Source organism: Megalobrama amblycephala, linkage group LG13 (assembly GCF_018812025.1).
Source record: "Megalobrama amblycephala isolate DHTTF-2021 linkage group LG13, ASM1881202v1, whole genome shotgun sequence".
Classification (NCBI taxonomy): Eukaryota; Metazoa; Chordata; class Actinopteri; order Cypriniformes; family Xenocyprididae; genus Megalobrama; species Megalobrama amblycephala.
This window is the reverse complement of record NC_063056.1, coordinates 10,809,297-10,826,369: the sequence shown is the minus strand read 5'-3', so window position 1 is coordinate 10,826,369 and position 17,073 is coordinate 10,809,297. Positions and strand designations below refer to the sequence as shown.

Here is a 17,073-nt window from a genome sequence, read left to right as displayed (position 1 = left end):
TCTCAATATTTCAGTGATCTGCTAATTAAAAATGCTTATCAATTGTTTCAGTATTTGTTTTGTATATATTTTTCAATACTTTTGAGCTGCTGTTGTTGCAAAAGTATAGGTTTTATACTATATTTAATGACTGGAACATTGGGTCTTCATTTCTGCTCAAAAAAGAGCAATTAGGATAGTAAATAAAGTAGGATATTATGAGCATACCAATTTATTGTTTTTAAAATGACGTACTTTAAAGTTTAAAGATATGGTAGAATTTAAGACCGCACAAATAATCTATAAAGCAAAAAATAAACAGCTGCCTGAAAACGTACAACAACTGTTTATAGATAGAGAGGGGGGTTATGATTTGAGAGGGGCTTTAAATTTAAAAAAAGGTATAAGACATTTGTTTTTGATAAGTACAGAGAGATAATTTAGCTGTTGTCAATGTTGCATGAATTTTATTACGGTTTGTTCTTTCTTATATTTTTGGTTAGATATGGTAGGTTGGAATTTGGAGTGGCATCTTTGTGTTAGTCAAAATGATTTGTCGGATTTATCTGGTTTAATTGGGATTTGGATTTGAAGTACTGGGGTAGGATTTACAGTTTTTTACAGATGCTAGGACACATTTCTCAATACTTAGATCAATTTTGCAAAACTCTTCACACAGTTCTCCTAACCAACTTTCAGCTTGGCAAAGCAGTTCATTTCACATTCAAAATGCACTACAACTACCAAAACACTTTATTCAGGTCTCAAATCAACTCATTCTTCCAGAACTCTAGCAAAGGTTGACAGCCGACAAACACACTTTGTCACCCACAAAACAATGACCTAAAAATACATTATACAATGTTTTCTTGTGTAAAACAAGGACACATCTCTGTTTGTAATTCACTGCAATATATGTTACTGGAATGAATCAGACATGATGCAGAATTCGTCAATATTTTACGTCATTTATTTATTTTTATTTTTTTGCACTGAGTAATTCAAAAATACAAGAATTTGTATACACACCATCCACTGATACAGACACAATTCAACTGTTTTTATAGCATTTAATTTTAAGATTTACAGTTTTTTACAGACGCTAGGACACATTTCTCAATACTTAGGTCACTTTTGCAAAACTCTTCACACAGTTCTCCTAACCAACTTTCAGCTTGGCAAAGCAGTTCATTTCACATCCAAAATGCACTACAACTACCAAAACACTTTATTCAGGTCTCAAATCAACTCATTCTTCCAGAACACTAGCAAAGGTTGACAGCCGACAAACACACTTTGTCACCCACAAAACAATGACCTAAAAAACACTAACAACATGTAGCATTATACAATGTTTTCTTGTGTAAAACAAGGACACATTTCTGTTTATAATTCACTGCAATATATGTTACTGGAATAAATCAGACATGATGCAGAATTCGTCGAGATTTTATGTCGTTTATTTATTTTTATTTTTTTGCACTGAGTAATTCCAAAATACAAGAATTTGTATACACACCATCCACTGATACAGATACAATTCAATTGTTTTTATAGCATTTAATTTTAAGATTTAAAATATATTTCATTAAAATATTACTGTAGGAATGTAGCAAATTGCTGTTATTCAGTTTTGTATTATGTTATTGTTTTAGACATAAGTTTAACAGTTTTGAAAACAGTATGTAAGCATGTGCAAACTGGCATGTACGTACAAAGAGTTTTGGCAGTTGTTGTGTCTGAGTGAGAAAAGAATTCATGAAATTTGAGAGATGTAGTCATTGAATGCATTTTGTACCAAAGCAATGATAATTGATCCTCAGTTTAGCCCACATAGACTTCTGTTGTGCTCACTGTGTGAAGAGTTTTGCAAAAGTGACCTAAGTATTGAGAAATGTGTCCTAGCGTCTGTAAAAAACTGTAATAAGCCTATGGCTTCTACCTATCCCTTTTCGAACAGGTTGAGTATTATGTTGAAATTTGTGTTAATTACGTTATTGATTATTTGTTTATTATGTGTGTATGTATGTATGTATGTATGTATATATATATATATATATATATATATATATATATATATATATATACTATTACTACTACTGACTTGCTGTGTTTAAGCATTTGCAAATAAGTTGAGAAAGATCCATGATTTTGGTATGGGGTAAGCTTATATGAAAAGAAAATTTAAGCATTTAAGAAATGTGTTAATTGACTGCATTTTGTGTGAAAATGACATGAATTGTGTTAATGGTATGGTCACAACAGACGGATGTTCTGCTAAATGTGTTTAGAGATTTGAAAATGTGACTACAGAATGGACAAAAGTATGTTAGCAATTAAAAAAAACTGTAAGAAGAATGAGATGAAATCTGGTTCCCTTTCGATACTTCACTCGTACTGCGTATGGGGAAAGGTCTCCTTTTTCCCCGTTACTGAAGCCTTTTTCAATAACGCAGTGTAACTGCATCGTCATTGGCTCACTCATAGACAAGTTGTTGAACCAATGACGGCGCGGCATAGCTGTGCGACCTATGGCGACAGAGCGCGCGAATATTCCCGCCGAAATGGGCGGGGTTTAGGGCTATATAAGCGGGCGTTTCGCCATAGGATTTCAGTTCTCTCTCCTTCAGCGACGACTTCACATCGCTCCTCGCTGATCTCCGGCTGAAGCCTTCGCCGCCTGGAAGAAGCTCGCCTGGAAAGAAGCTCTCGCCGCCGTCGAAGAGGCTCCCGCAGCGGACTGCTGAGCTCGCCGAGGAAGAAGCGCCGGCGCCCTCGTCGACTGCCGCCTCGAGCGCCGTCTCGAGCCGCCCGCTTCCCGATTCCGGCCGCCTGCCAGCCCGTCTCCTGCCGCCATCCGGCGCGCCTAAAAGAGCGATTTTCCCGCGGTTTATTGCCGCTCTAAAAGAGCTTTCCAACAGCGGTTTTCACTGCTCTAGCGGCCCTCGCCGCTCTAAAAGAGCCCCTCAAACGCCGTTTTCACGGCGGCGGCGTTGTTACAAATGCCGCGCCACTCGTGTGGCACATGCAGAGCCCTCTGCATGACGACGACGGTCACGGTGAGTGCGTTGGCTGCCTGGGCAGACCCCATGCAGAGGCCGCGCTCACCGGGACCTCGTGTTCTCACTGTGAGAACATGAGTCTCGCCTCTCTGCGCTCGCGGATCGCCTTCTTCAGTGAAGGCGATCTCGCCGCTCGCGCCCTCCGTCTTCTTCCTCCCGCGAGCTGGCTAGGAAGAGACGGCGGGGTAGAGCGGCCCAGCGCACGGAGTTGGATGACGTCACGCCGGCTTCCCCGCGTGCCTCACCCTCTCCCCCGAGAGAGCAGTCCCCCGTCCTGTTCTCCCGCCCTGAGCTGCGTCCCTCGGCAGATGCGAGCGACCTCATCTCTTTTGGCGGTTCTGAGGACGAGCCGCTTGATGACGTCATGTCTCTCGCGGCCTCTGAATCCGAAGGTTGGGCCGGTGATTCTGACCCCGCCCGCCTTCCCTCGCTGGAGCCCATTGACTGCAAGCCGGGTATGGATGCCAAGCTCTTCCGCATCCTTTCGAAAGCAGTAGAGGTTTTGAACCTCGAATGGGCTCCGCCAGAGGAGCCATCACGGAGCAGGCTCGATGAGTGGTTCCTGCCGGGTTCCCGCCAGGCCCCTTGTCAACGCGCCGCACCGTTTTTCCCAGAGGTTCACAACGAGCTGACGAAGTCATGGCGCACCCCGTATTCTGCCCGCCTATGTACTACGCATTATTCAGCTCTCACCTCTGTGGATGGCTCTGAAGAGAAGGGTTACGAGCATCTACCGCCCCTGGACGAAGCGGTGGCGGCTCACCTCTGTCCCCCCACGGCTGTGGGTTGGAAAACTAAGAGGGCCCTTCCATCCAAGCCCTGCAGGACCACTTCTGCCCTGGCTGGCAGAGCATATACGTCCGCGGGCCAGGCTGCCTCAGCGCTGCACGCCATGGCTATTCTCCAGGTGTTTCAAGCGAAGCTCCTCCGTTCTCTGGATGAGTCCGGCGTCGATGCACCTGCCTTCCGTGACCTCCGCAGCGCCACTGACTTAGCCCTGCGTGCCACAAAGGCCACAGCTCAGGCCATTGGACGATCCATGGCCAGCCTGGTCGTGCTTGAGCGCCATTTGTGGCTCAACCTGACCGAGATTAAGGAGATGGACAAGACGGCCTTTTTGGATGCCCCGGTCTCTCCTTCTGGTCTCTTCAGGCCAGCAGTAGAGGGCTTTATGGAGCGTTTTACTGCAGCACAAAAGTCGTCTCAGGCTATGCGACACTTCCTGCCTAAACGCCCTAGCTCCACGTCTGCTTCCAGCCGCCCCAAGTCTGCGCCGGCTCAGCAGAACAAAACTGCCCCCTCTACCTCTCAGGCAGCACCACCCAAGGAACAGCGCCATCGTAAGCGCTCCTCCTTCCCGAGGCAACGTCAGGGACCCCGGCCTAAGATTACGCTGGACCCGATGCCTCCTAAGCCCTCCTGATATTTCAGGAAGGAAGAGGATGGGGCAAAGTCTCGCCACGGCTGGACCACCCCAAAAGCTCTTTCGTTCCACCCCCCCTCCGCCTCGTTCAGCTCCGGGCGTGGGAGATATGTTCAGTGTTGTACTAACTGGGCCCAGTGCTGTGTCCATGCAAAACGCTATTCTTATGGCGAACACTATGAATATTCTACCTTCTCTAAGAAAGAGCGAAGTTCCTCTTCCACTCTCTCCGGTGCACGGGCCCCCGATTGGCGGTCCGTCTCCCGATACCATTCAGCCCCTTGTCACGCAGGCCGAGGCCTGGCGGGCCATCCCCGGAGTGTCAAGCTGGGTTCTGGGAACCATAAGTCGAGGCTACTCGCTTCAGTTCACCCGAAGGCCCCGCGCTTCAGCGGGGTGCTTCAGACTTCAGTCAACACGGACGACGTTCATGTCCTCCGAGCCGAAGTCACGTCTCTTCTGAGGAAAGGAGCTATAGAAATAGTCTCCCCCTCAGAGAGCAATTCGGGGTTCTACAGCCGTTATTTTCTAGTTCCCAAAAAAGATGGCGGTCTCAGACCCATCTTAGATCTCAGGCTCTTGAACCTCTCCCTCATGAGACGGAAGTTCAAGATGCTAACGCTGAAGCAGATCCTTGCGCAGGTTTGCCCCGGGGACTGGTTCTGCTCGCTGGACCTGAAAGATGCATATTTTCACATCCAGATAGCCCCCCATCACAGGCGATTCTTGAGATTCGCGTTCGAGGGTGTGGCTTACCAATATACGGTCCTTCCATTCGGACTGTCCCTAGCTCCTCGCACTTTTACCAAGTGCATGAACGCGGCGCTTTCCCCACTGAGACAGATGGGAATCCGGGTTCTCAATTACCTCGACGACTGGCTCATCCTAGCCCAGTCACGAGCCGAGCTGGAGCATCACAGATCCGTGTTACTCAGCCACTTGGAGTGCCTGGGTCTCAGGGTCAACTTTGCCAAGAGCTCACTGCTCCCCAGCCAGCGTATAACGTTCCTGGGTGCAGTTTTCGACTCAGTCCGTATGACGGCTGTAGTATCTCCAGAGTGCGCTCTGGCCATTCAGCAGCTCGCGGCATCGGTCAGGAACAGAGCCTATTTCCCTCTGAAGTTTTTCCAGAGGATGCCAGGGCTGATGGCTTCCGCCTCCCCGGTTCTGCAGCTCGGCCTTCTTCGGATGCGGCCTCTGCAGTACTGGTTGAAGTTCCGGGTCCCTCCTCACGCCTGGCGGCACGGCCGCCTGCGTCTCAGGGTCAATCAGGCCTGTTTGGCAGCTCTGAAACCCTGGATGAACCCTGTATGGTTCAGCCAAGGGGTACCCCTACAGGCGGTGTCCAGAAGGACGGTGCTCTCAACGGATGTGTCCAACACAGGTTGGGGCGCTCTTTGCGAGGGCAGACCGGCCTTCGGCTCGTGGTCTCACGAGGAATGCCATCTGCACATCAACTGCCTCGAGATGTTGGCAGTGATTCGAGCCCTTCATGCGTTCCAGGCACACCTGACAGGGCGCCACGTCTTAGTCCAGTCGGACAGCATGACAGTGGTGTCATACATAAATCACCAGGGCGGTCTTTCGTCCAGCCGCTTATGCGCTCTGGCGAAGCGTCTTCTGGAATGGGCATCACCGAGGTTTCAGTCGCTCAGGGCGACTCACATACCGGGAGAACAAACTTGGGAGCAGACATGCTATCTCGGAGCAATGTCCCCTCAGACGAGTGGATGCTCCACCCCCAGACGGTTCTCATGATCTGGGAGTTCTTCGGAAAGGCAGAGGTAGACCTCTTCGCTTCAGAAGGCAACTCTCACTGCCCAATTTATTTCTCAAAGGAGGAAGATGCGCTGGCCCATGTCTGGCCCAGCACCCTCCTTTACGCTTTTCCCCCGATCGCTCTGATCCCATGGGTCATCAGACGAATCAGGGAAGACAAGCACAGAGTCCTCCTGGTGGCCCCGCTCTGGAGGAGCCAAGTTTGGTCCTCAGAGCTGTTCAGGCTTTCCACAAAAGCTCCGTGGCCGATCCCCCTGAGACGGGACCTCCTCTCTCAGGCGAACAGGACGATTTGGCATCCCCAGCCAGAACTCTGGGCTCTGCACTTCTGGTCCCTCGACGGGAGCCTGCTAACCTCCCCGGGGACGTGCTGAATACCATTTCTCAGGCAAGAGCTCCGTCCACGAGACGCCTCTACGCCCAGAAATGGTCGGTCTTTGTTGACTGGTGTTCTTCACGCAACATAGACCCAGTGGAGTGTGACGTATCTCAGATACTGTCTTTTCTCCAGGAGCGTTTGAATCTGGGTCGCACCCCTTCAACGCTCAAAGTTTACGTAGCAGCCATTGCAGCGTTTCACGCTCCTATCGCTGGCCAGTCAGTGGGACGAAACAACCTCATGGTGCGTTTCTTGAGAGGTTCTAGGCGATTAAATCCTCCTCGTCCTCTCACTGTTCCCACCTGGGACCTCTCTTTGGTCCTCAGAGCTCTTAAAGGGCCTCCCTTTGAGCCACTGCGTTCAGCTGACCTCAGGCCCCTGACACTCAAAACCGCTCTGCTACTTGCACTAGCATCGGTTAAGCGAGTTGGTGACTTGCAGGCCCTCTCCGTGAGCCCTGCATGCCTTGACTTCGGGCCTAACGACTCCAAAGTCGTTTTGAAACCTAGGCATGGCTACGTCCCTAAGGTGCTCTCGACTCCATTTAGAGCACAGGTTATTTCCCTCTCAGCGCTTCCTCCCTCGTCGGACGAGCGAGAGTTGGAACTACTCTGCCCTGTCAGGGCATTAAGGACCTACGTTGATCGATCACAGCCTTTTCGGCAATCTGATCAGCTCTTTATCTGCTTTGGTGGCCGCACCAAGGGGTCTTCGGTCTCAAAGCAACGTCTTTCGCGTTGGATAGTCGACGCTATTGCTCTTTGTTACTCCTCTATGGGCCTCGACTGCCCCATAGGAGTTAGAGCTCACTCTACTAGAGGAATGGCTTCCTCTTGGGCCTGATCTAGTGGAGTTTCGATTAAAGACATCTGTGAGGCGGACGGCTGGTCCTCGCCGTCCACTTTTGTCAGATTTTATCATTTGGACGTCCCGACCTTACAAGCTCGGGTCCTCTCGGTATGATCCAGCGGCCTCTATCGAGCTCCGCTTCATGCCACTCTGGGAGTTAACTCCCTTTTTGTAGTGTAACGAGGGTTCGACGGCTCCGGCCTTCTCACTTGTCCTCTGGTTCCCTCACGGTGCCCAAGACAAGTCCAGTCGTTCCCTGCCGTGGCACGGCGCGGTTGAATTCGTTCCCCATACGCAGTACGAGTGAAGTATCGAAAGGGAACGTACTCGGTTACTAACGTAACCTCGGTTCCCTGAGATACGGAACGAGTACTGCGTTACATGCCGTGCCACGAGGCTGTGGCTTCAGTGTCGTCGCTTCAGTCGAATGACCTGAAATCCTATGGCGAAACGCCCGCTTATATAGCCCTAAACCCCGCCCATTTCGGCGGGAATATTCGCGCGCTCTGTCGCCATAGGTCGCGCAGCTATGCCGCACCGTCATTGGTTCAACAACTTGTCTATGAGTGAACCAATGACGATGCAGTTACACTGCGTTATTGAAAAAGGCTTCAGTAACGGGGAAAAAGGAGACCTTTCCCCATACGCAGTACTTGTTCCGTATCTCAGGGAACCGAGGTTACGTTAGTAACCGAGTACGATTTTCTTAATGGGAATCCTGAAATATAGAGACTAAATATTGTGTTAAAACTGTTCATAAGGAGGTGCTAAAAGAGTGGCAACCATTGAGGTGGACAAGATGGTTTGGATTGAATTTTTTGAGAGATCATTGGAGCTCCCTGTACAAGTCTCCGCTAGAGATGCGAACTGCAGATCAGCAATGGAGAATTATTAATGGGGCAATGGCTACAAACAGACATGTGGCTCACCTAGTAATTTCTGTGGTAAAGAAGAGGGAGCAGAACGCCTATTTTTGTATTGTACACTTTTAGAAGAGCTTTTTAGACTGTTAACAGAATGGTTTAAAGGTTTAGGTGAAGACTTCTCTGAATGTGTTTTTATTGGAAGTGTGAAGTATAAAGTCTCAAAAAAGTTAATACTGTGACTTTTAAGTTATGTTTTGGGTGTTGCGAAAATTTTGAAAAAAACAATTTATTGGGCATAGGTAGAGTGAGTCCTGAAGAGATGATGAAAGGTTTAATTCCAAGCAGATTAAACAAAGAATTTGATGGAAGATTTGATAACCTTTAGAGAAAAATGGTGTATAGGAGAAATGTTATGTAGTATATATGAAGAACAACGTGTGGTGAATTTTTAATTTGGTTGTTTTAAAGAATTAAGTATGGGTTGAATGAAGGCTTGTTTATATTTATTTACATGTTTGAGAATGTAATATGATTGTAATGAATTGTTTTTATTTTAAAGACGTTAAACCTCTCTTCTCTTCTCTTCTCTTCTCTTCTCTTCTCTTCTCTTCTCTTCTCTTCTCTTCTCTTCTCTTCTCTTCTCTTCTCTTCTCTTCTCTTCTCTTCTCTTCAAACTAGCTAATGAAATTAGAGACAGTGTTGTACTCCAGCAAAGCAGAAGAAGCAGAGCACATGGTTCTCCAGGATAACTACCGTGCCACCCAGCCACTTAACCACAGAACTGTCCTGTCCTCTTTCATTCCTGGTAGGAGAATGAGTGAAAGAATGAAAGAGGGAGAGGGAGAGAGAATAGGGTTGGGGGTGGGGGATTATGTAGCTGTGCTCTTTGTTTACATGATGGCTGATTAGTTTTTCAAAATCGCCTGTGAACACAGAGATTATTGTAATCATGTGAGCCTGTGTGCATGTGCGCCTGAGTGGGAAGAGCAGGACAAAGCAGTAATAAGAGCCAGAAGATGTGATAGTACTTGAGGAAATAATTCAGGATTTTTTCAAATGTTTCCAATATAAATAACATTATTACATGGTAAATGATCACCCCCCCCCCCCCCATTAAAATATTTTGTCATAATTTACTCACCCTCATGCAATTCAAAACCTGTAAGACTTTCTTTCATCAATGCTAAAGAATTTTTGAAGACTCTGTATGCAACTCTTATACCACACAACAAGAGTTCATAGCAATCATGTCTGTCAAGCTCCAAAAAGACATTATTAAAAAAAAAATTGTCTGTATGACTTCTGTGGTTCTCTGTAACTATCTTTGTTGAGGGAACAGAAATTTGCTAATAATTGAAAATATTCCCCTATGCCAAATCTCTAAAATCTCACTATTTGTTGTAAGGACTTAGCCTATTTATTAGCTCAATTTAATTGTTACAGGGAATAAGAATTGAATCAACTGTAAATGATTCACTGTAAATGATTCAGAATTAATATTTAACACTTCATCAATTATTCGTCCAGCGAAAATTGAGGTTAGAGTATTTTACCAATTCTGGATAAAATATTATTCTGCGGCCAACAGTAACAATATTTTATTATGATTATTGTTATTATTGTAATTATTATATTATAAGCAAGAGGTAACTTGATCTTTTACGTTTAAGGCAGTAATTTGACACACACAGCACAAGAAAATCGTATATGTGAAAATCAAAGCAAGGTTTATTGACTACTTCTAATGATTACAAGAAACTAAGGCTAAACACACACACACACACACACATACATACATACATGCACACACATTCGCGGAGTTGATATGAGTCATGAAAAGTCCCAAGTTCAGTGCTAACTTAACTCATAACCTGAGGAAAATCACAAAAGCAGAGCTTTGGCTTGATTCTTTAGGTTTAAAGGAGTTTCACCAGTTTCCAGCAAGAGAGAGAGAAGTTTGTTTGTACCTGCGTTTGCTCTGACAGCTGAGGTAATCGGGTTGTTCCGTGACTCGTGTACAGCGGAATCCCGTTCTGGATTGGCTGTCTTTCAGGTGACGTCTTCTCGGGAAAGCCCTGTGGGTTGCGCGGAAGCTTTGAAGGATGTGGCTGGCTGGTGCAACTGTTCTGAGCGTCTGGCTTGAGCGGCTCTCTTCTTGGGAGACTTTGGTCAGATATTTCACAAAGTGTTTTGGAGTCTGGATGTGACAGCTGTTGAATGATCAGCGGCGCGGCTCGTGGTTGAGAAAATGGATGGAAAATCAGCCCCGGTCAATCAGTTCTCAATGACCCATGCGACTTTTACGCTGTGGTCAAAGTAGCGGTGCTTCGGCTACCGGGCTTCCACGACCGTGCTTCAGTCCGACTTCTGACCGATTTCTGACTGATTTCGAGCGCTTTCTGACCTATTTCTGACTTTAGCTTGTTCGGATAGCATAGTTTTAAAGGAGCAATTTTGGCTCCATCCTTCAGATGCGATCCTCCAATGAGACGTTGCTACGGAGATTAGACACGCCTCGTCTATTGTCTATTGATCACATCGCGTGATACCTGCAGAACATGCTCCTGTTTTATTAACAACTTTATAAAGTTTCTTAATATTTTCCTGATACTGAATTTCAATGTTTCATTCACACAGAATTACAGAGAATTATAAACTCTGTATTTAGAGCTCAAACATGACACACTTCTTCCACACATATTAATAGACTGACCTAATTAAAAACAATGATTATAAGAGAAAGAAGATGCATACAGGAATACAAACATATAATGCATTGAATCCAACATGTTAGTAATCACATCATAGCAAATGTTATTCTGGATATAGTTAATACTTTAAGTAATCGACAATTGTCCCTTTTGAGATTCAAGATTGAGTCCTTAAGCATAGTTTAAACTTTGACCGGAGTCACGAGTGACCGGGTCAGGATGGATTGCTCACACAAGGGAGGTATTGATAGGACAGATTCATCTTTAAATCCGTTGATGGGTGTTTTCCTGTTCCGTCCGATAATACAAGAGGGTTTTGTGAGAGAATCAATAGATTTAATGTGATCAGATCCACGTGATGGGTTCTGATTAGTTTATTGCTGATGAGCTAAGAAGTCCTTTAGACAGAGTCCTTTGTTAAAAGAAGTCACGTCATCACTTCTGTTAAGGCTAGGTGTTTCCTGTCAGGAAATGGATCTTTTGGACCAAATGAAGCTTTGTTCAATCATGTTGTTCATTGATAAAGTCATTGGTAAGTTCTGTCGAGCGAGGCCCTACATTGTCATGGTCATGTTTAGTTTAGTTTCATTGTCTTGTTCTGTTTAGTTTCTAATCAAGGATTTTTTTGGTTGCATTTACATTACATGGATCAAGTGACCCAATTATGTTTTTTTTCCTCCCATGTGGCACAGATTGGTTATGACACACGAACGTGAATGAAGCAGGAAAAAAGCACATGGATTCCGATATTCTCAGATCGATTTCAGGCCTCATTCATATGTGGAAATAAATCTGATATGAATTGGATATGTGCATTTGCGTCTGCCACAGAATCTACAGAACACACCATAAATCTACAGTGGTTAGGCGGTACAATGGCCACGTTGTACAAGTTTGTAGCTCTCAGAAAATTACGAGTTTACACATTGTAATTGCAAGTTCTACAAGCATGTGAAGGCTCTTTATAGTTCAGAATTATTATGGTAATTACAACATGACGTGAATGCAGCATTAGTAATAGTATTTGCCTGAGTTCTTGTTCATTGTTGGTTGTCATGGTTTCTGATTAGTTAACACATGATCCCTGTTCGGTTTATTATCATTCCTTGTGCATTTAAACCCTCAGTTATCCTCAGTTTATGGTCTCATGTTAACCTTATGTCTAGTGTGCTGTCGCTCTCTGTGATTATTAAACATTGTATCTCTTTGTTCATTCTGCATCACTCCTCTCTTTGTTAGATATACTATACTGAAACCTGTGACACTATTCTGCATATGTCTACTGGAGTGCCACATTCTGCTATAGCACATGCAGGAACCTATAACGTTTGGCTTCAACAATGTCAAACTACGTGAAATTATAAGTGAATTTACAATAGTGCTGGGCGGTATACCGGTTCATACTGAATACCGGTATTTATTTTTGTTATGATATGAATTTTGTTGATACCGCAATACCGGTATGTGTCGCTTAACCAACGTTCGGAACGCGGCACAGCATCACTGTTTGAGAGGGTCCCGTTTCACTGTTGCACTGTAGTGAGAGCACAGCTGAGAGTGCATCACAGCCTATGGTAAGTCCGAAATCACCCCCTAAATCCTCATTCACTATTCCCTACGTTATCCACTTATATTGTTCACTTGAAAGAGTGAATGAAAACGAGTGAGTGAATTCGGACAGCCGTTGTGTGTACATCGGCTGTACACTCATTATTGCAGTGCAATGTGGGATTGAATGAGTGCACTCAATTACGTCCACTATAGTTTCGGACGCCACTACAAATGGCTGTCGCCTCAAATAATTCCCTATTTGAGGTTATAGGGGCGATTTCGGATTCAGCCCTTGATTACAGCGGGGAATTCAAACTACACGCGGCGTGCGAGATGAGATTGTGCCAATACATCTGGAAAACAGATTTGAAGTGTTAATGAATGTGGGTTAGGAATCTCCAGACGTGATGAATGTGGGTGAGGAATCCCCAAACATGATCGGACACAGATCAAATCAGCCAGCAGCTAACACCGATGCTAACTGCCACTCAAGTTCGAGCAGACAGCAACACTCAGCTCTTAGAGCAGCCGAGCCCAGGACTCTGATAGTGGGTGACTCTATTATCAGAAACATTAGCAGCAGAGATACAACTACATGCTGCCTTCCACAACCAACAGTTTCTGATGTAAACGGGGAACTTAAGAGCATTCTGATGAAATATAAGACTGAAAATCGACTAATCATTCATGTGGGGAAGAATGATATTCAGAAAGAGCAGTCAGAACTCCTTAAAAGGGATTTCAATGAACTTTTGGAAATGCTTAGAAGACTAAAAGTTCAGTCATTCATCAGTGGACCAATCCCAGCAAGAGGAAAAAATCGATTTAAAAATCGATTAACAATGTTCTCCACATGGATCATATATATCAGATATAGACCGGAGCGAGCACGTTCAAGTTTTTATGGACATATTTCATATACTCTAGTGCTCTAAACATGAACCAGCAAGCGTGTATGCGCACATATTTCATCACTTCTTCTTCAAATGAAATGTAACGTTATGCAAAGGACACTGAACTGTATGTCTGATCACAACTGCGATGACAGGATGGGGTATTCTGCTACACAGAAGACGATTTAAGTTAATAAATAGACTGGGAAAAAATTTAACTGCTTTATTCTTTCTGTGTTTAACTTACGTGTGTCATTTGTTCAGAGACTGTAGTGCTCTTAAATGTACTGAAAACATGAAAATATAGTTTAAATGTTCTTCAGCGTTTCTCCCTCGTTTTGGCAGTTTGTTGTTATTTAGGGTTAGATTTTTGCTTAAGGTGCCCTCAACTCTTTTTTTTTTTTTTTCTTATCTCCATGGTCATATTTTAATATTCATGTGTCTGTAGTGAGTGTGTTGCAGGTCTGTGTTTTATTGGTTGTTGTCTCCCCACAGCATCATTTTGTGGGGCTTTGTAAATCTGTATTAAATCTAGTGTGGAATTTTTCTACAATATTCACTCATCATGACAGTAAAACAGGGCATTCTAGTCAATCTACTGCAGTATTTCCTCTCTCAATCAATAGAAAATGTGGTTAATGGCCGGTCATGCATAGGGAAATAAAATACCGTCATATACCGTGAAACCGATATAATTTTGAAAAATACCGTGATATAAATATTTGGTCATACCGCCCAGCACTAACTTACAACTTAAATTTCAGTTTGTTTCACACACAACACTATTATATGAATCACAAAGACTTGGAATTTACAGACTGATTCTGGAGTCTTTTCCTTTTTAAACCTGACATACTATGAACAGTATTTGCATAGAAAAGATTCTTCAAAAATTTGGCATTTTGTGTTCCACCAAAATAACAGCAAACCATTTTGTTATAACATATGGATGAGTAAATGATGACAGAATAGGTTTGTCATTGAAAAGATATGAATGTTTCTTTAAAAATTTGCATTGTGCTTGAGCTGTATCTAATTCTTCTGTTTCACTGTTCCTCTCCCCAGTCTCAGTTAAAATTTATACTGCAGGTGAGAAACATTTTATTTTATATTATTATATTAACTATTTTATTGTCTAAACATTCAATATTATTTGTTAAACTGTTGTTTTTATCTTTTCAGTCAGCTCTCAAAAAATATATTTATGCCAAATTTTGCTCAATTATTACAGTTCTGTTGAGAAATATTTTGTCTCTGTCTCAGGTGAAATCACAGCAATTGTGATCGGGTCCCTGTGCGGATGTATAGGTCTGGCTGTTATCATCTACTTCATTGTGAAAACTATTCGGTAAGAATTTTTAACAATCCACATATATCTTGTGAGCAGGTTAGAGACATTATATATATATTTTTACAACTGTATATTCTGAGCATAATTCCTCAAATAACTTCCTGCTTTTTAATCTTATCTTAAATTCAGTTTACTGTTCATAATTGCATTTAAGTCACTAAACAACAAGATTATTGATTTCCAATGCTATAGTGTATATCTTCTTGGTATTGGTAATGTTATTGAATCAAGGTCACACTATGATGTTGATTCTACGTCACTGCTGTTGAATCAACATTGAAATTAACAAAAAGAATAACTTGTAATATTGTTAGATCAATGTTACATTGTGGTGTTCATCACTGCTGTTTAATTAACATGAAAATTAACAAAATGAATCACTGGTAACCCACATAGCAATTTTTTTCTGGCCTAGCCTCCATTCTGCTCCTTTCCCATGGCCCACAAACTGCAAAAAAAGACAGCCCTGGAGTGGCCCAGATCTGGATTAAAGACAAGGGCCATGGCCCAAGTCTCAGCTGATTACTAACCCATAACTGGCCCTCCACTGGGCCTAAATAGGTTTTAGTGTTGGTACCGATTCTCAGCCTTAAGTAAACCAGAAACTCCAAAACTGAGCCAAACCTGAGCCTTATCTACAATGTAACAAACAAACAAACAAACAATCAAACAAACAAAAAGTCAATGACTGTCAGCTACAGCTGCCAAGCAAAGGCTGTGTATCTGTACAGACAGTTGTTGAAAGTCTTCTGAGACAGGATCAGCCCTGCAGGACTTGAGACCCTGGGGTTGAATCCGTGTCCAGACTATAAAATTTGATAAATGTGTGTGGAGAGGACCATCCTGCCACAGCACAAACATCTTGCAAGGATGCACCCCTAGCAAGAGCTTTAAAGACACAACACTCCTAGTGGAGTGGGCCCTAACTCTCTAGGGGCTAAGCCATTCCATGCGCCTCATAGGAGAGGGAGATCATGTCCAAGATTAAATGCAAAATACACTGCTTGGTGACGACATTCACTCTATTGCCACCTCCAAAGAGGGCTTATGCCACTTGCCTGAGTGGTGGACATAGATCCTCAAATCACGTAACAGACATAACAGATGCAGACCACTGGCTCACTGCAAGACCACTGGCTGACCAGCTATGATACAAAGGGCCGTATTTGAACAATCTAAGCACATGGTCTGAAGCGCATGGCGCAGGTGCACTTAGGGCATGTTTTGCTAGTTTAATGACAAAAAAAAAGGTTGGTGTGCCAGGCACATGGTCCAAAAGGGTTGTATCTAGTCTCTTAATCAGTCATAAATGTGTTTTGGACATACAGTTTAAATACATTTGTGTATTGCCATGATTGGTCAAATAATTAGCCAATTTAATTCGTCATTACCGCAAGTAATTATGATACATGCAATTCGCTACTGTTCGGACGCTCTTGCTTACAGCTCCACGCTTTGCTCTATTGCTTTTATATTTTATCTCCTAATTTTAACTACAGCAAATCAGCACAGTGCTCAAACAACAAATCTTGGCACCAACAAACTTTTTAACTGGAAGAACTGCTACAAAAAAGGGGAATTTTTATCCAACCAGCCTCCCACTGATGGCAGCCATCAGCTTACATTCCGGAGAAGGGAAAACACAGCTGCCTACATCCAAAAGGATTAGAAATAATATGCCTCCTTTGGTTGAAGAATCTACCTGCTGCACAAACTGCCACAGACTTCTACAAAGGATTACAGTTCTTGAAACAAAGTTACTTGCAGGACTACTAAACCAAACGGAACACACAACAGAGTTTCGTCATGGATGTCCTCAGCACACAGCCGGTGAGTCCCATGAATCCAATGCTCCTAAACAGGCCATACTGAGTGCCGTAACTGATCAACATACTAATCGATTGCACAAACAGGGAGCGAGACCTAAAGGCACTCAAAACATCAGACTATCAATAGTATCACATATTGCAGTAGCATCCTCTAACCCCAGACACTGGTTCCCTACCACCGCCAATACATCTGGAAAACAGATTTGAAGTGTTAATGAATGTGGGTTAGGAATCTCCAGACGTGATGAATGTGGGTGAGGAATCCCCAAACATGATCGGACACAGATCAAATCAGCCAGCAGCTAACACCGATGCTAACTGCCACTCAAGTTCGGGCAGACAGCGACACTCAGCTCTTAGAGCAGCCGAGCCCAGGACTCTGATAGTGGGTGACTCTATTA

The 17,073-nt window shown here is 44.0% G+C and overlaps 1 protein-coding gene across 2 annotated transcripts in view; it reads left to right on the top strand.

The window, feature by feature from the left end:
* The window catches only part of ca14 (carbonic anhydrase XIV), a 71,334-nt gene that overhangs the window by 36,064 nt on the left and 18,197 nt on the right, over positions 1 to 17,073 (top strand). For both annotated transcript variants that reach the window (XM_048153829.1, XM_048153828.1), the window contains exons 8-10: positions 9,016 to 9,142; positions 14,558 to 14,581; positions 14,756 to 14,840. In XM_048153829.1, coding sequence (XP_048009786.1) covers positions 9,016 to 9,142; positions 14,558 to 14,581; positions 14,756 to 14,840 — 236 coding nt within the window. The remainder of the gene's footprint in view (positions 1 to 9,015; positions 9,143 to 14,557; positions 14,582 to 14,755; positions 14,841 to 17,073) is intronic.